The following is a 22,533-nucleotide window of genomic DNA, read 5'->3' as shown; positions in this document are numbered from 1 at the left end:
AACGTCTCCAGGGAGCTTGCCCCTCCCCCCCGCCCCCCCTCCCCCGCCCCGGGGTGGTCCATCCTCGGGCTGCAGGGCCTGGCTGAGCCACAGGCCACCATGCCACTCTGCTCTGTGGGGAGCACGTCCTTGGCATGCAGGGACACCTGGCCTTCTGGGCAAGTCTCCTTCTCTTGGGGACACTGAATGGGAGACGGGATGTGCTTGGAGCCGGCAGCTGGCTGCAGGTCTTTGGAGCGCTTGCTGGGGTGCAAGCTGATGGACGCCTGTGCTGGCGACCTGCCCCAGGGAGCTGGATGAGGGACGCCTCCCGGAAAACGGGCCGGGTCTGACAGCCATGCCCTCGTGCCTGCTGGGCGGGGTGTGTGTGTGTGGGGGTGTGTGTTGAGGGGTGTGTCGGGAACATACTGTATGTACCATGGAGATGCAGGGACAGTGTATTCTGGGAACAGAGCTCACATCTGGGGAAAGTCTAGATAAAAGAGCAAAATCCTGCCCTCTATGAGGACTCAGTCTCGTAAGGACAGAAGATGCTCTCCAGACACACCTGGGGCCAGGGTGCTTCTCTGATTTTCAGGTGTGAGGCAGGGGTCTGTATGTGCACACAGCCCCTGGTACTCACCTCCCTTCCCCCGTCCCTCTCCTTGGACACCCCCCCAACCACTGGTTGCCATGACAACTGAGCCTTGCCAGCTCCCCAATCCTGGCTTCCTCCCCTCACCCCCAGGGCTGGCCCCTTCAGCCCTCCCAAAACCCCTGCCTCCTTGGGTAGCCCTTTACAAAGGGGGGCCCCCACACTCACCGAGCCCCAGGCAGGAGACCCTCAGGCCTGACTTGCCCAAGTTCCTGGAAAACAAACTTGGTGTGAGTTCTCAGTGACCAGGACAGGACCTGCCAGCCAGGCACGCGCCCCTCCCCACGCCCCACCCCGCTGTTCCCAAAGCCCAGCCCCAAGTTTGAACTCCCCACTCCAGTCAATGTATCTTATGAGACTCTGAAGGCAAGGGGTCCTCAGGAGAGAGGCCTGTGGCTCACCTGCCCTTAGGCATAAAGAGCCAACTGTCTGTTCCTCCCTACCTGCCATAACCACACCAGGGCACGACCACGTGGCTGGGCCATATTGGTGACCACGGCAGGGCCTGGAGAGCCACCTCGAAAGACAGTAGTGGAATGGGCTGATTGAGGCCTTGTGGTACCGGCCATCACAGTACCTGCCCAATGAAGATCCCAGGGTCCACATGAAGGGGACACAGGCCATCACTAATGTCCTTAGGAGGTCAGTACCCTGCTGCGGACGGGGATGCCCATCTGTCCTGGCCTATTTGTCCTGGCTCAGGCTGGCTGGGGGCCTGCAGGGGCAGCCACAGGCCGGACGGTATTCAAGTGGCACGTCCGCGACCTCCACAGCTCTGTGGGTCAGGTGCCCTCCTTTTCCCGGTACTCCCATTTCACATAGGCGTACACTGGGCCTGCCCAGGAGCAGAGGAGCCGGGATTCCACCTAGCAGTCAGCTCTGCAAGCATGCTCCCCATCACGACGGCATGCCCCTACTCTGTTCATCGGCGGCACAGGATGTGAGCTGCTCACAGGGTGAGGTGGCCCAGGGCAGGGTGTGAGTCCACTCCCCTGGGGGAACCCCGCTGCCCGCAGCCCAGTCCTGGGACCAGCCTGGGGTGGACACCCAGCCAGCCAGTGGGAAGTCAGAGAGTTGAGACAGACTCAGGGTGAGCCCCAGCCTCCTTCCCTGAGGGCTCCAGCTCTTTTGTCTGAAGTCTCGGTTTCCTGGTTCCCAGACCCCAGGACCCTGCCCACATCACAGGTGGTCATGGGGGGTGGGGAGGGGATATAACAAACTTGTAAACCGTCTGAGTCACCAAGTTTAAAGTAGTTCTGGAATGCCCAGGTTTCTTTTCAAATTTCCCATTAAAACCAGCCCAGCTGCCAGCCTGTTGTTCCCACAGGGAGTGCTGGGATTTTCCCTAATAAGTTCAGAACAGCAGCGGGTACCTCTGTGAGGCAGGGAGCAGATGGATCAGAGGCTCTGAAGCCACAACTCAAACCCTGGCTGTGTGCCCCTGGCTGCGTGATGTAACCTCCTGCTGCCTCAAGGGTGCCCCTCTGCAGAATGGGCTCCCAGGGCTGGCCGCGAGGATGAAACGAGGTGACACGTGCCTGGGGCAGAGCGTCACAGAACACTGACCCCACCTTTTTCCTCACGCCAGAAGCAACGGACGAATCAAGAGCTTTGAAAGTTAATGCGTTAAAAGACGGAAGTCTCGCCTGTTCTTCTCCCCTATAAATCAGTGAAATAAATCCGATGATGCCGTCAGCACGGCTCGGATGTTCCGACCTGGAGCAACGTGCATTCGTGGCTGCCGGGAGGGAAGGCACTATGTTATCACGTTGTGGACACACACAGTGCTATCGCATCCCCACAGGCCTGTGGGAAAATACTTAGAATATTCCTGATTTAGCTTCAGCTTTGCTATGAGAGAGTTAAAATAGAAGACATATGAAATTTAAGGGCTGAGCAGTCCAAAGACGTGACTTAAAAGTTTTCTTACGCACTTCAAATCATGCTTGAATTGACGTTGCTTCTAAGCATAAAGTTAATTTTTGTTTTGTTGTCTGTACATAAACAGGAATTAAAAAGTCTTTTTTTTTTTTTTTTTTTTAAGGAAGAAAGACACAACCACATCATCTGCAGACCGTGCACCGGGCCAGGCCAATTTAACAGTGCAGGTAATTTTCCCCACGCCAGCCAGAAGGTTCCTGTGGCACGAAATCAGAGCATTGCTTAAAAGCAGTCTGGGAAAGAAGCAAAAGGGATCGGAGATTCTGATCAGTGGTTCTCAACTGTTTGGGGTCACAGGCCCCTTTGAGAAACCGATAAAGGCTCTGGACCCCTTCCCTGGAAACGTGCAGGACACGAAGACCCTCAGAACCCTGTTTGCAAGGCCCGGGTGCTCACAAGGCCCCCGGGCACCTGGTCTCGAAAAGTCCAGGTGCTGGAAGGGAGGCTGAGCTCCCGACTCTGCAAAACTAACTCCCACTCGTGACCACGGGAAGCAGTCTCCTGGCCAGGCTCCGTGGAAGGCTGAGTTTTAGGTGCGTCCTCCAGTTCGCTTTAGCAGCGTGGACCCAGATGCCTGAACAGGCTGTGTGTTCAGGGGGACGAGCAGTTTTAGCAACAGACAGACAGGAGCACAGAACATCTGGCTGAGTCCACCTGGGTCTGTGGCTGAAAGCGGTGCCCGCCGCCCCTTGCCCACCAGAACAGGCCGGGACCCAGGGCGTTCGGCTCTCCCGCTGCATCTCCGCCCACTGCCCACAGGAATAATTTAACAAAACTAGGACACCGCGTGATGCCGTAATTACCCCGCTCAAGTTGTCTCCCCGATAAAATGATGGTATTAGTTCTGCCATCCGCTGCCAGGCCTCGGGAGAAGAAATGAGAAAGGACAGGGTATCTCCGGGCTAAAAGTTTTATAAATAAGGCTGCTCGGTGGGGGTGGGGAGCTCCACAAATCTGTGCCTCGGCTGGACCAGGGGCTGGGGACATGCTGCCCCTTGAAACTCCCACGACTCGAACATTGTTTTCTCCAGATTTTTCTCCCCTAATTAAAAGTCGACATACTGATAAAATAGTTGGCCAAATAATGTGAGTCTCCATTAATTTGCCGTATGTCTCTCCTGTGGTCTGGAAACATGCTAATGAGGACTCATGGATTTCACCTCTGCTGGAGGAGGGCACTGATGCCCGTCGCATTAGCCACCAGACGCTCTGTGCCCCTTGATACCACACCTCAGACCCCGGGTAATTACAGGTCCTTTCGAAAGGGTCCGAGGCCTTTAAATTCAGCGATGCAGGTGGAGGACAACCCTTTGAGCCGGTGACGGACAGCAGCGCGGCCTTCATGAGCTGGTGTGATGAATGTGGGAGCCAGGGTGTTTTCCGGTCGGCTGTCACATTGGGCGGTGATTAACTGTTGACAGGTCTGCCCTGCTCCCAGACTCCAGGTTCCCTATGGACAGGCCTGGGCTTCTGGGGTTTCATCCTCAGATTGTAGCTGACATCAGCAGGGTCTCGGGGGTGCTTGTTGGGTAACTGGGGGGCGAGAAGTCCCCGCACTGACACCAGGGCCTTGGGACTGAATGGTAGCCCCTCCCCTTATTCTCAGGGCTTGGCATTACATTTTGTCCACACTGAGCCCCTCTTGGGCCCTCCAGCAAGAATGTGGCACTCTGGCTACCCACCTTTAGTTCCCTTAACACCGAAGGGTGTGCCTGGAGGCCCCTCCTGGCCGGCTTCCTAAGGAGGTGGTCAGAGTGGGGGGTAAAGAGCAATCAGGCCCCCTGCGGCCCCTACCTGCGTCCTAGCTGTGGCCCTGGGACAGTCACTACGGAGCAGCCCCATGGGGCGGTACCGTGTAGGGCAGGTACCTACCTGTAAGGCAGGTACTCTGGTCACCAAGGGCACCCAATGGTTGGGATTCTGGCTCCCACCTCAGCCTCTATGAAACCACACTTCCTGCAGGTGCGTGAACCCACTTTCTTTCCCCCACACTGTGAGAAAAGCTCAGCAGACCACGTGTAAGGACAGATGGGGGTCTCCTAGTTAGGAAGTGCTGGGGCTGGGATCTGAGCCCAGCTTCTCCGTGGACTGTAAACCCCCTAGCCTGGTGAGCATCTCCCCTTACCGTCTGTCTCACCCTCCCTGTCTCCTGCACAAACATGTGCACACACACGCACATGCACATCCATGTAAATACATGCACACATGCGCTCATGGGCACAAAGACACACACACAGACACACACAGACATGCACACACATCCATGCAAATACAAACACACATGCGCCCATGGGCACATACACACCCACACCCAGACACACCCAGACACACACACACACACACACACACACACAGACATGCACACACATCCATGCAAATTCAAGCATGCATGCGCCCATGGGCACACATACACAGACACACACACACACACACACACACACACACACAGAGACACACACACACGCACACACAGTAATCTCCAGCACCCAGGCTGTTCGAGATTTACTCCTTAATGGATCATAGGATCTTCGGCAGGAAATCATGTTAATACCCGTATTTTCCATTTACATAGCACTTCACATTTTTTAGAAATGGTCTCACTTATATGAACTCCTTTAATGATCCCAGGATTGACTTAAAAATAGCAGCAAGTAACAGGTATCTAACTCGAAATACACAGTGTGTTTACTCTTAGCTTTTGATCCCCACTTAACAAAAGATACAAGCCAGCAGGGCTTCTAGACTAGAGAAGTCCACTCTGGATTGTCCTCACTGAGCTAGAGGGTGGGAACACAAGCTTTTCCTCCAGAGGCTCATCAAAGAATATTAAATGCCCCCAAGGACCCAGGGAAGGAGGGGATGTGGGTGGAGATGCAGAAGGACTCAGAGTTATTCCAAAATTCATCTCCAGGAGGCACGGGACTCAACACGGTTCTTCCACGTGGGGTCCGACTTTAGGCATTGGTTCGGGGTGGGGGGTGTAAGCTCTACATCTCAGTGTCAGGAATGATTCTCTCAGTACTTTTCAAGTTGGCTACACCACCAGCTAGAAACCCAGACAGTGTCCTCAAATACAGCTAGAATCTTCTGTGCCTCTTTCCGAGCCCATGTGACACTCTGGGTCCAGCTGATACAGATTGTTTGCTGTAAGACCATGGTTTCCCAGCAACATCATTCTAGAAAGGGCAAAGGACTAAGAAAGGCCAGACCCCCAAGCCAGGTGCCCTATGATCTGCCCCCAGGGGTCCTTCGTACAAAGCTGCAACTCTCCTCTTCCACCTGGGTGCATCAGCCAAGCATTGGAGCAAGGCCCGGGGTGGGGCAAGGGGTGGCATGTCAGGAGCAGGAGGAAGGTCCCTGCCCCCGACACCCTCTCCACATACAAGCCGCAGCAAGACAGCCTGGAGCCAGGTGGCGGACGGAGCCCAGGCAGGGGTGCAGGGGACAGCTGGGGCTAAGGACCAGCAGGGAAGTCCGGATGCTATTCTGTGCCCTGCTGAGTGACAGTCCTGCCCGTGGAGACACCCGGGCCTGGGGTCTAGCTCAGGTGGTTCACCTGAAGTCCCTGAATATCAAATCAATGCATCTCATGATGGACTAACTGCAAAGACCACCCACGGGGCATCTTCTGGGGCCCGTGGCCAGTGCCGGGGGTTCCCAGGAAGAGAAAGCATCACAGGGTCCTCCATGGGTAGCTTGGTTATTATTACCTACCCCCCCCCCCATCAAAGGAAACAAATAGGCAGAAGGAAGAGAAGCCATCATGCACCTTCCTGCGCCCCCCACCCCCTCCTTGCGGTGGTAAAGAAAGAAACTTGGGGCTAACCCCGAGCCGCGATGGTATTTTTCACCCACCCAGTCCATGCAGCACTAGGAGACCCCCCTTGCCTCGGGGGCCTCTCAGTATGCCAAGTGCCCACATCTGACAACGGATTTGCAGATTTTCCTGGCTCTCTAATGGGGTGCTGTAGGGGGGAAGCTTGACCCCACGAACCGCCCCCAGGGCCCGTACCTATATTTCATCCCGGGCTGTTTCACGCTGGCATCACTGGCGCATGGGAGGCTCTGCGTGGACAGGTGTCCCAGGCTCCGGGCCACCATGGCCACGGCGCGGAAGCGGCCACGGGAGCCCAGGCTGGGGCTGCTGGCCGCCGGCCGGCCCAGCCGCTCCTCGGGGCCCCGGCCCTTGAGGCTGTGCTCCGAGCACGCGAAGGATACCTGCATGCCGAGGCCAGGTACCCAGCTCCTGGCTGCGTCCCCCTCCTTCCAGGCCTCTAGAAGCCCTCCTTCTCCCAGGACAAGACTTTATCCCAGAAAGCTAGGAAGCGGCGAGGCGTTCCTTCAGGAGCGAGGATTTCCCAAAGCAACAACAGAAAAATCCTGTGCGGTGTCCGAGGGAAGGGAATCAAATGTCCAGAATCCAGCTAGAAAAGACCTCATCAGAGGGAACTCGGGAATCCAGGTGCGGAGGGGGGAGCCACTTCCTCTCCCTTCACATCTTTCTCTGGCTCCGCAGGTCCTTCCCCTGCCCTCACCCTGGTCTGGCTCAGGCTGCCCCGGCCCCCAGCCCCGCAGCCTCGGGCAGGGCTGGGCTGCCAGTTACTCCCGACCTCCGCGTGACATCGCCGTCCTCCGAGGGAGAAGGGAGGGCGCCTCCCTTCAGGGTGGCAGCCTGGGGGCTGAGCAGGCTGCTGCCGGGGGGGTTTCGGGAGCAGCTGCTTTTCCAGGCTTCCCAGAGCCCAGATCGTGGCTCTGCACACCACGCGTTGTTGGCGCTCCCACCAAGTAAATTAGGTGACCGGTGAGAAGCGCAGGAGGCATCTAACGATTCATTATTAATGACATGGGCTGCACAGCCGCCTGCCCTGGACGCTCCCCGGGAGGCCGACAGCCGGGACTCAGACAGGCAGGGGCTGCCGCCAGGGAGGACCGCTGAGCTTGCAGGCGGCCGGCCGCGGCCCACTCTAGCCGCTTGGGGTTTGCATCCAGGAAAGTGGGGCTTCCACTAGGGTTTAGCGCAAGGAGAAGCTGAATCACCAGAAATGTGGAGGAAAGACCCCTCTGTCTAGATGATAGAATGCAGACAACCCGAGCAGAGAAATGTGGGGGTCGTGGACCAGAGACCTGAGAAGTGCTGGCCCTCCACAGTCCTTAGCTCACAACAGACACTCAGTAAATACTTCTGGAATAAATGCGTGAATGAATGAATGAAGAGAGACACCGCTCCCTGTTACCCCATCCTCCTTTACTACACTCCTGGGTTCAGGATGAAGCTGGGAGCAAGGCTGTCCTCCTGGAACAAAGCTCACAGGGCGTCCTCAAACCCCAGGAGATGCCTCCAGTGGCAGGAGGGGCTGGCTTTGCCCTCTGACCCTGAGCATGGCACCCTAGCCCTGCAAGGTGAGCCCTGGCCAAAGCTGCTCTTTGGGTTCTTTCTTGCCATGTGGGAGGAGCAGAGAAAGAGAGGAAGAGAGCAGGTGGTTGGGGTCTCATTCAGGCTCTGCTGCTAATTTGCTGTGTGATCACAGGCAGGGGACTTGCCCTCTCTGGGCCTCCACTGACAAAATAAGGGGTGTGGTCTGAGAGGATGCTCTCTCTCCCAGCTTCAACCCACAGGGCCCTTCCACACCAGCTGTCTGTCCACCCTCCTCTCTGACAGCACCCAGAGAAGAATCCACCCAAAGATGTTCATGATGGGGGCGCGCTTGGGTGGCTCAGTCGTTAAGCATCTGAATTCGGCTCAGGTCATGATCCCAGGGTGCTGGGATGGAGCCCACATCGGGGTCCCTGCTGGGCAGGAAGCCTGCTTCTCCCTCTCACACTCGCCTTGCTTGTGTTCCCTTTCCCGCTGTCTCTGTCAAATAAATAAATAAAATCTTAAAAAAAAAAAAAGATGTTCATGATGGATGGTGACTGAACTTGCCCTGCCTTTTTGACACAGATATTAAGAATGAAATCTTGTTCCTGTCCTAGCCTCCCTGCTCCTGAGCTGGGCAGCCTAGGGCAAGTGACTTTCTCTCTGAGCCTTGGTGTTCTCCGTGTCGGAAGCAGATCACAGAGCATGGTCAGGTCACAAATAGCATGTACTCCCATGATCCCGCAGCACGAAGAAACGGCTTTTGGAGGTGGGAGTTGGTATAGGCCCACATGTGAGACTCTACCCCCACCTTTTGACTGGTAACTGTACCCCTTTTGTCCTCCCCAGGCCTGACACAGCAGCAGGAGAGACCCCCTGAGGATGATACCTGGACCCAGGGACAGAGCTGGGGCTTTGCCGAGGCAGCCCTGGCAGGTCACAGACACCACCTTCAGATGCCAGTGGGGGCCCCTCAGGACCCAGAGGTCCAGCTCTGCCTGCTCTATTTACCCGCCCACATAAGCCACGGGCCTTCCTGGCCCTCCCTGACCCTCTTGAGTGGCAGGGGCTGGGAAGATGGAAGGGGAGCCTGCAGTGTTGACCCTACTCAATGGCTGAGCCCTTCCCCAAGTTGGGCCCTGGCCTTTAGAAGCCCACAGGCCTGCCAAAGAGGCTGCAGAGGGAGAAGACTCTGCCTCCACTCCTTCCAGGGCTCTTCAACTAATGGTCTAGGCCAAGGTTGCTCAACTACCTGACCCGGTTGTCAGGAGAACTTGTTACAAATGCAGATTCCTGGGTCTCACGCTGACCTATTGAATCAGCAGCTCCGGGCCTGGGCCTGGGAAGCTGTGTTTTTTATCAAGAGCTTCTAGTGGTGCTGTGCACCTGGTCTAGGGGATGTGGAAATCTCCTGCTTCGGTCTTCCTTATAGAGTTCATCTCTGTGCTCTGGCAAAGTGTCAGATCTGTCATCTTACTGCGCCTCAGGGGTTCCTCAGGCGGTGTGCTTTAAGCAGCTCCAGGTTAAGTGAGATTCACAAAGACTTAGTCACCACAGTGTGTCAAGTATCATCTGCCTCACCATACAACCCAGCAATTCCACTCCTAGGTATGTGCCCAGAGCACCGAAAACATATGCCCACACAAAACACTTGAACACAAATGTCCATAGCAGCATTACTGATCATAGCCCCAAAGTGAAAACAACCAAATTGCCCATTCATTGATGAATGGATAAGCAAAATATGGCCCATTTATACAACAGAATGTTATTGAGCCATATGAAGGAACGAGGCACTGACACACGCTCCAGCATGGATGAACCTTGAAAATGTTGTGCTAGGTGAGACAAGCCAGTCACAAAAGGCCACATGTCATATGATTCCGTTTACATGAAATGTTCAAAATAGGCAAATCCATTCAGACAGGAAGTAGCTTCATGGTTGCCAGGGGTTGGGGGGAGCGGCGAATTTGGGGAGTGATAACTCATGTGGGTATAGGGTTTCTTTCTGGAGAGATTAAAATGTTCTGAAATTGTGGTGATTTTTGTACAACTCTATGAATATACCAAAATCATTGAATTGTACACTTTAAACCTATCTGGTACATGAATTATTTCTCAATAGAGCTGTTCTCAAAAGAAAACATCACCTGCCTCAAAAGCCTCTGGGCCTTCCTCTTGCTGTTTCCCTTCCTGTTTCTTTGCCTTGGAAGCCCTCCTCGTCCTCTGATATCACCTCAGATAATACACGCAGCATGAAGCCAGTCCCCCAAGCACCGGTCACCTTTCCCTCCTCCAGATGCCACCAGCTACGCTCTACCCAGCGATACACCAGGGTGCTGGGAACCACTTGCTGGTTCCTCTCGGCAAGAAGCACCCCTTCCAGACGTAGGTAGGATGGAGCAGGGTCTTACGCTAGAACCCCAGCCCTCGCTCCGTTCCACTGTCACCTATCATGGAAACGATGGAATTGAATGTTTGACCTCAGAACTCCCCGGGGAAATCCAGGACAAAGAGATGCTGTTCTCAGCAGAGATCTGTCACGTGGAGAAGATGGGCAGGTGGGCGTTTAAAGGCTGGCCAGAGTCTATAACTTTTCACTTGCCTTAAACAGGGGTCATGACTTGCAATACTCTTAGGAGGTCATGAGAATTAGACAAGAGTGGAAAAGCTGGAAGCTTAAACCTTTGACCAGAACTTGCCATGATGTAAAGTCATCCTGAAAGGGCCGCTCCTTTGGAACGTGTCTAGGTGAGGAGGGTGAATTCCAGGCCTGCACTGGTCAACTTGACAATGCGCTTTGAGCAGAAGCATCGAGTGTGGCTGGTGGATTTTGACACATAACAGTTTTTTGGGTTCTTTTTCTCTCTCCCTCTCCCTCTGCCCCTCCCGCTCATGCTCACTTGTTCTCTAAAATAAAATAAGTAAATAAATCTTAAAAAAAAAAAAAAAAGAGTGAGGATGAGCAGCTGTACCCTGCGGAGGCTGGGGTGCCTCCCCGTACCAGCAGGGCTGCCCTGACCATGCCCAGTGGAGCATGTTTTGCACCCAAAGGAGACTTCCTGCCCAAGGAGAGAGGGGTAGATGCTGGGGAGTTGGGGGCTTCTCCAGCGGATGGGAGGTCCTGCCCCTGAAGTTTCTAAGCAAAGAGTGGCTGACTGGTGGCCTTCCTGGAGGAGGTGTCGCCTGGTAGGTAAGAGCTGAAGACCCCCTGGGGGTGTCCTTCAGGACCTCACACCCCAGTCACATCCAGCGCTACCGGCCCTAGAAGGGGAAAAAGGCTAACTGGCTGCCAACCCACTCCTTGCACGTCTTAGTGACGCCCTGTGCAGAGCAGCTGTGCTGTGCCCTGAGTAAGTGCTTCTGCCTCCTTTGGGAGCATCTCTGAGGCACCAACAGTGGCCACTGCACTAACACTGAAGTGACACTTCTTGTGCAGCTAAGTCCCCACCACGGTCTGCTCACACAGGACGGAACTGAGGCACAGAGAGGTCGAGCAAGGAAGGCTGACTCTGGGTCTGCCCTCATTCATAGAGGCGGCAGGCTGGGGGGTGAGCTGTGACAGGGCCCCCCTCCCACGGAGGAGCTCCTGCTCTCAGACCCCTGGACTAAAGGGTGAGGCCTGGGGGTCCGTCCCGGGGGAGCTCCCTGGTGCTCTCTGTGGATTCGATGGGGCTGTGCTGACCCCTGCCTTTCCAGGTGCATGACGCAGAACCAACCCCCCTGGTCCCCATCCTTGCCCAATGAGAAGAGCCTCTTGGCTCCTGCCCCAATCTCAGGGTGGAGGCCGGGGGATCCGTACTGTGAACAGACATGCCCCTGATTCCCGAGGCCAGGCCGACCGGGGAAACACGGGTTACAGAGAGCTCACTAGCAGACGTGTCAGGATTGCTGCAGCCCCTCCTACTCCGTGAGGAGGGGGCTGCTCTGCTGACACCGTGGTCCTGGTCAGCCCTCCATGGAGACCCACAAGACACCCCATGCCTGCCGTCCTCCCAGCCCCTGTTCGTGTCAAGGCAGCTCCTCCCAAATGACTGGCTGGTCTTGCCACCTCCGTCCCTGTCTCCCCTCCCTTCCTTCCACATCTGCTCCTTGTCCACACGGGACGTGGGCTACACCTCCCAGTGCGACTGCTTCCAAGACCATGCTTCTCTCCCACCAGCAGCTGCGCCTGGAGCTCTGTGCTACGTCACGGTCTTACACAGCCCTCAGGACAATTCCGTGAGGAAGTGCCTACAGTCTCCGCTGTCCGGATGGGAAACAGACACAGAGAGGCCGGGTGACTCACCCAAGGTCACACAGGTGCTGCAGGGAGCCGGAATTCCTGCCAGGGCACTCACCCTCGCTCAGGTGGCTCCAGGAGTGCAGCTAGCCCTTGGCACCTGTTGTGGGTGGAAACCGTCCCCAAAAGGACACGCTGAGGTCCCGACTCCGCTGTGACTGCAAACTTATTTGGAAGGAAGGTCTTTGTAGATGTAGTCAGGTTAAGACAAGGTCATCCTGGAGTAGAGGGCCCTAACTCCAACGACTGGCATCCTTATCAGGAGAGAGATCTGGGGAAGATCTGGGCACAGACAGACAGGCGCAGAGGGACAGTAGCCACGTGGAGCCCAGGCAGAGACTGCAGGGGCGCGTCTGTGAGCCGGGGGATGACAGGGCTGGCGGGCGGCCCGCAGAAGCTGGACGAGGCAGGTAGGGAGCACTCTTCCCCTAGAGCTCTCCAGGGATCGATGCCCTGTCCACACCTGGACTTCAGACTTTTGGCCTTCAGAGCCATGAGAGAGCCCGTGTCTGCTGTTTTAAGCCCCCATGTGTGGTACTTTGTGTGGCAGCTGCAAGAAAGCCATACAGGATCTTTCACAAGGTGGCCTCATCCCCGCTTAGCCTCCGAGACTGGTCCACACACTGTCCCTCTCTGGTCTCTGCTCTTTCTTTCCTGCCTCTCCTCCTGCCCACCTGTCCTCGGAGACACACCTGTCCTCCCTACTTGTCCTCAGAGACACATTTGTCCTCCCTACCTGTCCTCAGAGACACACCTGTCCTCCTGTCTACCTATCCTCCTGCCCACCTGTCCTTTGAGACACACCTGGATCCTCAGCTCTTCCAGGAAGCCCTGACGGCCCAGCTGCAAGGGATCTCCTGTGAATAACTGAGCAGCTAGGTAGAGTCTGTACAGTGAACCTGACCACAAACCAAATACTGCCTGGGGATCGTGCCTGCTCATGGTAAGAGCCGATGGTCTAGGGTCAGAACTCTCAGGCACGTAGGCAGGTTCCCCCCGACAGGAGTTGACGACCCAGCCTCCCTGCCCAGGGCCCCCCATCCTGGGCTGCATTAGAGGTGCCGCTGCCTCCAGTCCTGTTGTCAAGGAAGCACCAAGGACAAGACACATTTTACAGGGGAATATTCTGGAAAGGGGGTTAGGGCCAAGACCATTCAATACCATCCAGCCCATACCTATAGAGGCTTGGGATGTTCTTGGTGCTGGGAACAAAGGCTCTGCTCTTAGGGGCTGCAGATAAGAGGGCCAACAGGGGGTGTGAGGATGACAGCGGGACAGGACAGTGGGCTTGAGGATGGTCTGGGGGGTCTTTACTAGACTGGGTGCTCAGGAAAGTCTCCCCGAGGACCAAGATGTGATGGACGGAAGGGAGCCAGCCATGAGAAAGTCTGGGGGACGAGAACGTGCAAGGGCGTGAGGAGGAAATGAGCTTGGCACCTTCGAGATCCAGAAGGAAGGAGCCTCCTGAGTAGGAGGGAGAGGGGTCTAAGCTGAAATCAGAGCAGGCAAGGGCCACGCAGGCCTTGAGGGGATTTGGGATCCGTTCCTGGTGCCGTGGGGGGCAGGGAGGACTGAACTGAACCAAGGTCTGGGTCCAGCTGGTGCCACGCGGGCCCAGCCCTCCAGCCAGCCCGTGGCCAAAGCTGCTGCCACCTCAGAGGCCACATCTCTGGACCCCCCCAATCACTACCACCAGGTGGGTGCGGGGAGGGGAGCTTACACAGGCACTGTGCAGATTTAAAAATTCAATGCGTTTTTTTTTTTAAACCACAAGAGTTGAGGAAAGTGAAGAAGAAGTGGAGGAAGTTAAGACGAAAGCTTCTCCCCCAGCTGTGAGCTCAGTTCAGCTGATAAAATGCCCAGGCCTGGGGCACAGCTGTCCCCTTGCTCCACCGAGCGGGTGCTTATCTGGAGGCATTATCTTTTTTACATTAATATTTAAGACCGAGTTTAACGGATTCGCAGCCCTGCTGCTGGCGGGGATGGGGACTGTGGAGCGGCATTTATCTGGCATCTTTAATAACCGCGGGCATTAGTTGCAGAGGCCCCTGTTTTCCCGATAACCGCAAACCCCCTGGAGGCAGCAAGATGAAATCCGCCAGATATAGAAGGGGCCACGTGGGTGTGACAACCTTTGGCCCATCAAATGCGAAAGGCGGCGTGGTTTTCTGTTCCCCTCTGCTCCTTGGGAAGCGGGTTTTCTCTGGGTACTTAGTCCCCTGGCTAGTTCCCCACGTTTCAGATGTGGCCCAGATTTTCCTTGGGGTGTCAGGCAAATAAGAGATTTGTCCCCATCTCTCCCCACCCCATGGTAGCTTCCCGGGGCTCCCAGAACAGAACACCACAGACTGGGGGGCTTCAAAGACCAGAAGCTGATTTTCTCTCAGTTCTGGAGGCCAGAAGTCTGAGACCTAGGTGTGGGTAGGGCTGTCTCCCTCTGGATGCTCCATGGGACACCCCCCACCCCTCCTCTTCTAGCTCCTGGTGGCTGCAGGTGTCCCCAGCCTGTGGCCACATCCATTCTCTGCCTCCCCCATCACGTGGCCTCTTCCCCGTGTGTCGTCATATGGCCTTCTTACAAGGGTGCCAGTCATCAGAGTTAGGGCCCACCCTACTCCAGGAGGGCCTCATCTTAACTGATTCCATCCGCAATGGCCCTATTTCCAAACAAGGCCACATTCTGAGGTTCAGCGTGGACATGAAATTTTGAGGACACGACTCAGCCCAGTGCACCTGCCATCATGAACTGTATCCACACGGAGGGGGCTGGGGTCTTCCCGGGGGAGGAGGACAAGCTCCAGCTGCTTCGCCTCATCCTATTGGCCTCCACCTGCCTCGCTCCAGCCCAGCCACGCCGGCCGGATGTTCCTGTCTCCTTGGCCTGGAAGGTTCTACCCGCATCTTCAAATGTCTCCCTTTCAAATGGTTTGGGTCTCGGCTGGGCATGGCCTGTCTTACCCCTTTAGGTGGTTACTTGCTTTTTCTCTGCTTCCCTGCACGAGGATGTCCCATCCACGAGGGTGGGGACCCTGTCCATCTTGTTTGTGTGGCATCTGGAGCCAACAGACCCTTCTCTTTTTTTTCCCCCAAGATTTTATTTATTTGAGAGAGAGACAGAGAGCAAGCGAGTGAGGGGAGGGGCAGAGGGAGAAGCAGACTCCCTGATGAGTAGGGAGACCAACAAGGGACCCGATCCCACGACCTGGGGATCACGACCAAGCTGGAGGCAGACGCTCAACCGTCCGAGCCACCCAGGCGCCCCTGGGGCCAACAGACCCTTAATATAACATCTGCTGAATTAATGACGATTATCAATGACCAGTGGCCCCCTCTCCCTGCCAGTCTCATGTCCCCCTTGAGAAATTTCCATTAGAATTAGGAGCTCTTGCGTCATACTAGCTGATACTTTGTCCCTCCCTTACAGCTGGATTTAGAATACAAAACCTTAAGAATTCTGCCATCTAATGGACTCACAGCAGAAGTGTTTTGTTTCTCTAAGCGGCAACCACACGTTCAAACAACGGGCCGCGGGTCCAGACACACTGTCCACAGGAGCAAATGTTAAAGCAATAGGGCAGGTCTCTGCTCTCCTCTCCAGAGAGCAGCCAGACAGCCGCCAGGGCTGTGTTAGATGGAAGCCAGATCAAATAGGGGACACCCAATTAAATCCGACCTTCAGACAAACAATGTTTTAGTATAAGTATGACCCAAATATCGTGTGGGATAGACTTATACTAAATAAAAAGTTTATTTGAAATTCAATTTTAACAAAGGAACGAAGCTGTATGCCTGCAATTTATAAATGCAAACACGAGCTCTGGGGCTCTCTGGCCACTCTCTGAGGCTCTCCCCAGAGAAAGTGGGCCGACCGGAGCGCTGCCCCAGATGCTGACTTCAAAGACGAGCCAGCTAAACACGATGTCCTTCTGAAGTTCCAAGGAGAGTGAGCCCTACATGCCTATCACCTGGAGAACACAGGGGACGCCGGAGCCACGGCCTTTGCTGTGGACACAAGCGCAGGGCTGACAGCCACTTCAGAGGCTGCCTGTGGAAAACCGCTCCCCATGAGGACGGTGCATCCAGCTTAGGGTCCGACAAGAGGGGAGCACATCTTTGCCCCCAGGACCCAGCCCGGGGTTTCTGGTGCCAGGACGATCTTACTGTTAGAGGGGACGAACAGAGAGGCATTTTCGTTAATTCGTGTCTAGCCGGCCCCTAATCGTTCATTTGCCCCAGTGACGGTGCGAGAGGGCAAATGAAACCACGCGTTTAACCCCTGCTGCAGTGTTTTCAAGAAACCGAGTTCTTTTCCCGCGGAGCGCGAGTCAAAGTGGTCACAGTGTTTATCTTGGAGGCCAGGACTATAGTGTGAACAGACTCTGATTTTCTTTCACACGTGTCTACGTGGTTGGACCTCTTAAACACACACCATTTACCCCAATGTCTGATCACGTCACTCCCCGCGTTCCCGGGCGGCAGCTCCCCTGCAGCACCTGGCTTGTCCAGAGAGCCTCCCGCCCGGCCCCAGCCCGGCCCTTACCGGTACTTCATGCCCGTGCGCCGGGCGGTGCAGCCGTCCAGGGAGAGCCCGTGCATGCGGAGGAAGCTCTCCGTGTTCCTGGCCTGCGCGGCCGCCCGCACCTCCCGCAGCCGCTGCAGCTCCAGCGTGTCGGTCTGGCGGACGGGGTGCAGGGCCCAGTCCGAGTGACACCTGCTGCTCACGCTCCGCAGGCTCTCGCTGTAGGTCATGGACAGCATGGTCCTGCCCAGCCTGGGAGCTGCCGCTGTCCGGACGGGAAACGCCAAGTGGCGATGAGTTAGAGAAGGTGCCGCTGCCCCCCACCGGTGGCCGGCTGGATGCTGTGCCCGGGGCAGGGCTGCTGCAGACACATCCTCCAGCCAGAGCGGCCACAGAGGGTCTCGGTGCCTGCGGCCAGGTCCCGAAATGAAAGCGCCTCCTGGCACCGGGTTCTCAGGCCTCGAAGCTGCTCAGCGGGGAACCCAGCTAAGCCACGTCTCCGCCCTCACAGCCCCGAGACAAGCGCAGGCCAAGCTGCATTCCGGGCGCGAGAACTCAAAGGGGCTCCAAACGAAAATGGGGGCAGGAGAGCATGCAGAGAGCCCGGCCCTCCCACCGAAGGCCCCGCGTCACAGTGCTCCCTGGCGGTGTTCCCAAGGTCAAACCAGGGGCGGGCTGTCTCCCGGAAGGAGGACGAGCACACGCCTGTCACAGAAGCAAACTCTAGGGTGAGGACGCCCGAGGAAGGCCCTGTTGGTGTGTTCACAAGACTTACAAAGAGCGACGTCATCCACACACGCGTTCTCTGCCCGTAGAAGGCGCCACGGCACCGGCAGAGTCTCTGGGCTCTGTCCCCTGATCAAGTGTGTCACAGTCCACACATCGTGCCACAGAACGACTGAATGGGAGGCATGTAAGGGCGGGGGTGACGAGAGGGACAGAGGTTTCAGGCAGATCGGGAGACTGCCAAGCAGAAATGTGAGGAACCACTGCTCATCGTCCTCCTAAGTGAGGTGTCCGTCAACGGGGAACCTGGTTACAGAAAGCAGAGCCCATCCCTAGAATGGAAATTTGTGCAGCCTTCAGGGAGGCTTCTCTGCATGGACTAATATGTGACGAATCCTAAGAGATAGTAGTAAAGAAAAAAACAACTAAACAAGGCAAGAGGAAGACGTGTGTGCACAGAACGCTACCGTCTGTGTTAACACACGTACGCAAGTGAACCAAGGAGGGAAGTGTGGCCGCGTATCCACAGCCTGCAGTATCTTTGGGCGGCAAGGACAGGGTCACAGGGGTCGGGGTGCTCTGCAATCGGGGCATTCCCCCTGCACCTGACCACAGCCCTCCACCCTGGTTCGGAGGCCGCGGGGAGGCCCCAGCGTCACCCTGAGGACAGAAGGTGGGCTGGCAGCTGCTATTTCAGTGCCAGAGCAGGGTCCTGGAGCCCTGTCCTGGCAGTTGGAGGCACCAGCACGGTCCCCACCTCTGCCGCAAGGGGTGGCAAGTTCGATGACCCCTGGGAGGGGCCGGGAAAGCTGTCCTGGGAGCTGAGGCAGATGCAGAGGCCACGGCTCTGTCCCTGAGGGCAGAGGTGGTGCCCTGGGCTGGCCCCCTCCCTGGGTGAGCTCTCCCCCACCCTGACCCTGACGCTTCATAGCTCCCTTTCCTGCTGCAGTTTTTCTCCCCACAGTTTTTCCTCACTTGACCTGCTAGAGTCTTCTCTAATTGTCTCGTTTGTGGCATCTGGTCCCCTGAAGGTCAGGTCCAGGAGGGCGAGGACCTTTCCGTCTGCTTTTACCCCCGAGGCTCAGTGCCCGCCACAGAGACCGGCCTTCCCCAGCAGTGTCCACAGCACCTCCCTGACTCACGCCTGAGGCTCTGAGCAGGGTGCCTTCTCCTGGGAGGGTGGGATGGGGTCCTGTGGGGCCAGGACTCCCTTTCACCATGGCTCAGATCCACAGGGAGGGGCCCTGCACAGCCCAGGGCCTCTGGTGTCCCCAGGGGTTTGGACTAAGGTCTCTGATGGATGCTAAAGCAGGTAGAGACGTCCCCGACGTGAAAGTTCCCATGTTCCGTGAGAATCACTCTGGAGGTGGTGGAGGGGCCCAGGGCTCCAGGGTGGGGGCTGTCTTAGGAAACGGGGGCCATGCAAACCCACAGGCAGCAGCACAGCCTCTCCCCCCCGCCCCGCCTGCTGGCCCCCTCCTCCAAGCACATCCAGGCGCAGGGCAGCCTCGGGCAGCTGCATGCGGCAGTGTGGTCAGCTCCCTGCCTGCGTGGGGCAGGGGCGGGCTAATTCTGGCTTCCCTGGGGGTCCCCGTTCAGAGAGAAGAGCATCCTGGCTGCTGGGGCTGCAGCAGTTCTTCCCGAAAAGCAGGACCCACCTCAGACGCACACATTCCCAGCCAGGCCCAGCCGGGCCGAGATCAATAACCATTAGCTCTCAAGACACTAGCCACAAAAAGCAACCTGGTCTGGTTTGGCTCTGCAAGTCCAGCCAAGGTCCTGGGGCTGGGGTGGCGGTGTGGCTAAGCACCTAGGTCCTGGACGGGGGCCGCCCTGTCTGTCACCTACTCAGTGCAACCCACGCAGGCCCCCTGACCGCTGCAAGGCTCAGTCTCTACGTCTGTGAAGTGGGATGAGCGGAGGCTGATTGCACCGGCTGTGCCGCCGAGCCTGGGCACCTGGGCAGGGGCTGGCGGTGCAGCTGGGAGCAGGCCGCATGTGGGGAAATGGCTGCCATCAGTTAGGACACCAATTAGGATAAGTGGGGTGGGGACAAAAACGCCCGGAACGGGGTGGAGGGGACAGAGGCCCGAGGGCAGGGCGGGCCCCTGGAGCTGGCACACGGGTGCAGGGGCTTGAATGATGTAAGGGATTGCTACAGATCCCAACACCCCTCGACACGCTGGATAGGATGAATGTGGACGTTGATAGTCAATCCCAGTCCTGCACAGAACATGCATTTCTAATGAGATGGGTGCAGGCAGGGTGCGGCCAGGATTCAGAGGGTGCCCTCTCTGTGGGGGCTGGGGTCTCCTCTGCTTGTCATCTTCCCTCATAGCACACCTCATAGGGACCTTGGGAGCGGGCCTGTGGGTGTCGCCTGCAGCATGGAGGAGCCTCAGAGCCTCCCGTGGTGAGTGTCCCCACGACGCCGGGACAGGCTGGGGCCAGGGGACTCTGAGACAGGTGGGGCATGGACAAGCACGGTGGCCCTGGCTGGGGGTGGTGGGGTGAGGACTGGTACCCATGAGGGGGCACAGTGCGGGAGGAGCTGGGAAACGTTCCTCCTGTCCTCCAGGGAGGCAAGGCCCCACCGAGGAGGAAGGACACAGAAGGCACAGAGGTGCTCTGACCGCGGGAGAGGACAGAGTCCGGGTCCCTGGACTTCCTCATGCTGGCGCTTATTCCCAGCTTCCTCCCCAGGTGACTGGAGCAGGCTGGGGGAGTTGGAAGAAGGGGCCCCAGGAAGACACTGCCAGGAGAAGGGAGGGCCCACTGCTGGGGCTCCTCGCTTTTCAGGGCTCAGAGGCGCGGCAACTCTGACCTCGCGTTCCTCCTCCTCACCATCCGGCCCCCCACCCTGTCTCGAGAAAAACCAGCCCCCTCCCCAGTAGCCACGGCTAATTACGGGCACCTGCGGGTTCTTCCCCAGGCCGGAGCCTGCCTTCTGCAAAGCTATTCTTGTGGACGGAGGGCTCGGGGGGATTCCCGTAAACGAGCACTGTGACATGGAAAAACGGAAAAACGACGGGGAAGGCATCGACCTCATTAAGTCAGCCGGGACCGTGACCTCCCCCAAGGGCCGTCCACCTGGAGTTTCCGAACTGTGGCCTGTTTACCGGAAGCCACCAAAGCCTGAAACGTGAGGTTCAGAAGGAATCCTGAGCGGCTCTTTGAAACGGTGACATTGGTCTCAATCTTAGAGAAACCAGCCCAAGTGTCTGAAAGCGGGAATGCGAGAGGAAGCTGCATCATTCCGGAGCGCGGCTCGAAAACGCACATTGCATCAAGGCAAAAACAAAACCACCTTTGCTCGAGAGCAATCAGCAAACCAAGGCCCGAACGAGCAGCCCCTGGCACCCTAAGGCATGTGTTTCCAGACAGACCATTCTGACAGCGACCAACCCCCCGCCCTCCACTGTCATTCGCAGGAAGCCCCCAAATGCTGAATCTCCATGGTGAACCCAACAAAGTGGAGCTGGATGTCCAGGTCTCCCCGGCCGGGAAGATGGACGGTCCCCACCGGGCAGGTCTGGGAGGCAAGAGCGCTCAAGCGGCAGAGTGCCCATCCCCCCTTCCTCCCACTGGCACCTTGCAGCTACCTAGGGCTGGCTTTGTTTGTTTGTTTTTTTTTTTTGAAGTTTTCTGCTTTGAAAAAATATATAGGGGGTCTCATTTCAGATCAGCCAAGTGCATCCCCCAATACGGTCCCTCTGTGACTTCCATTCCTGGGACGCTGGTCCCCCAGCAGCTACCCCAAAGAAGGCCGCTGCCACTGGACTCCTGGGGCTGAGGGGGCCACTCACCTGCCTTCCTGGCGTCTGCTCGTTAAAAAGGACTCAGTCTAGTTTACCAGGGTTCACCAGACGCTCTAAGGCTCTGGTGCAGCAGCTGGTTCATTAGGGAGTGTCACTGTGGAGCGTCAGAAGCAATCGGTGAATGAGACGTGCCCCACGAGGGTCGAGTTTGGAGGCAGCGAGTCCATTAGTCTATTAAGGCATTTTCAGCTCAGTGAGAGAGGCTGAATTATTCACGAGTGTCTCTTCCCCTAAAAGCCCGGGAAATGCAGTTCCGTGGTGCAGCCTGGCAAGGCCTGCTCCTGGCACGCGGGGCTGGGAGGGGGTGCTGACTGGGGTCCGGCCCTTCCCGTGGGCATACTCCCCCACCAGCCCTCCACTACTCCCGGAGCACCAGAGACATGGGCACAGGTGGGGAGGGCAGGCCGTGCTTTGGTTATCTGAGGCCAGGACCCAGGGCTTGCAGCTCTGCCCACCACGTTCTCATGTCTGCAGTATGGGGCTGGGGGTCCCCAGAGGATGTGACCACCACCCACAGTGAAGGGGTTGGGGACTGGCAAGAGCTGCCCTCAGCCATGCGTATGGCTGTCCCTTCTCCTTTCTACTGGGACGTGCCCCAGATTGGTATATCCTACACTGTCAGTACCTATAAATGGTCAGAAGGTTCTGGAAGTCTGCTGTTTGAACACCATGCTACCACTCCCTTCAGGCAGGGGTGCAGGGACCCTTCCTCACAGCACACATTCTGACCTGGCTTTGGAAGATGTGTTGAGGCTGAGCTCTGGGCTGAAGCCATGATGAGCCCCCATTCCAGGGTCACGACCCCCGCCAGGGTCACGACCCCAGGGGTACTCCTCGTCATCCTAGGATCCCAAGGAGGTCTCAGCATGACTCCACTTTCCAGCACGAGGGATTCTGGATGGAGGCTGAGTGGATTCTCCCACGACACATGTGCAAACAGTGGGCGCTACTGGGGCAGGGTGTCGCTACCCAGACCCGGGCTAGAAAGCAAACAAAATGGGACGTGGGACGCGGAGCCCAGGGAACTGGCAGCAGATCATTACCTGGAAAGGCCCCAGTGATGGGACTGGGATGGTCGCTCTCAGAGGCACAAGCCCACCATGTCAGGTCCCTGGCCTCTATGTCACGTGGCCCCACTGCAGGGTGGTGGCCTCAGCCTGACATACTCTGACATATCCCGTCTCCTTCCCCCGGGCTCCGTGCTCCTGTGAACCCCACATCCCTCTCAGCACGAGCAGTCAGTCACCTGGAGGCCAT

The 22,533-nt window shown here is 57.0% G+C and overlaps 1 protein-coding gene across 3 annotated transcripts in view; it reads right to left on the bottom strand.

The window, feature by feature from the left end:
- Positions 1 to 22,533, bottom strand: part of KCNAB2 (potassium voltage-gated channel subfamily A regulatory beta subunit 2) — an 86,265-nt gene that overhangs the window by 25,792 nt on the left and 37,940 nt on the right. For 2 of the 3 annotated variants that reach the window (XM_044391483.2, XM_057305422.1), the window contains one exon: positions 803 to 846. In XM_044391483.2, coding sequence (XP_044247418.1) covers positions 803 to 846 — 44 coding nt within the window. Of the gene's footprint in view, positions 1 to 802; positions 847 to 16,753; positions 17,112 to 22,533 lie in introns of those variants that run through there. The other variant, XM_026519984.4, reaches the window with a different exon arrangement.

This window comes from Ursus arctos, unplaced genomic scaffold, assembly GCF_023065955.2.
Source record: "Ursus arctos isolate Adak ecotype North America unplaced genomic scaffold, UrsArc2.0 scaffold_32, whole genome shotgun sequence".
NCBI lineage: Eukaryota > Metazoa > Chordata > Mammalia > Carnivora > Ursidae > Ursus > Ursus arctos.
Note: the sequence above shows the minus strand (reverse complement) of the source record. Positions and strands in the feature narration are given on the sequence as shown.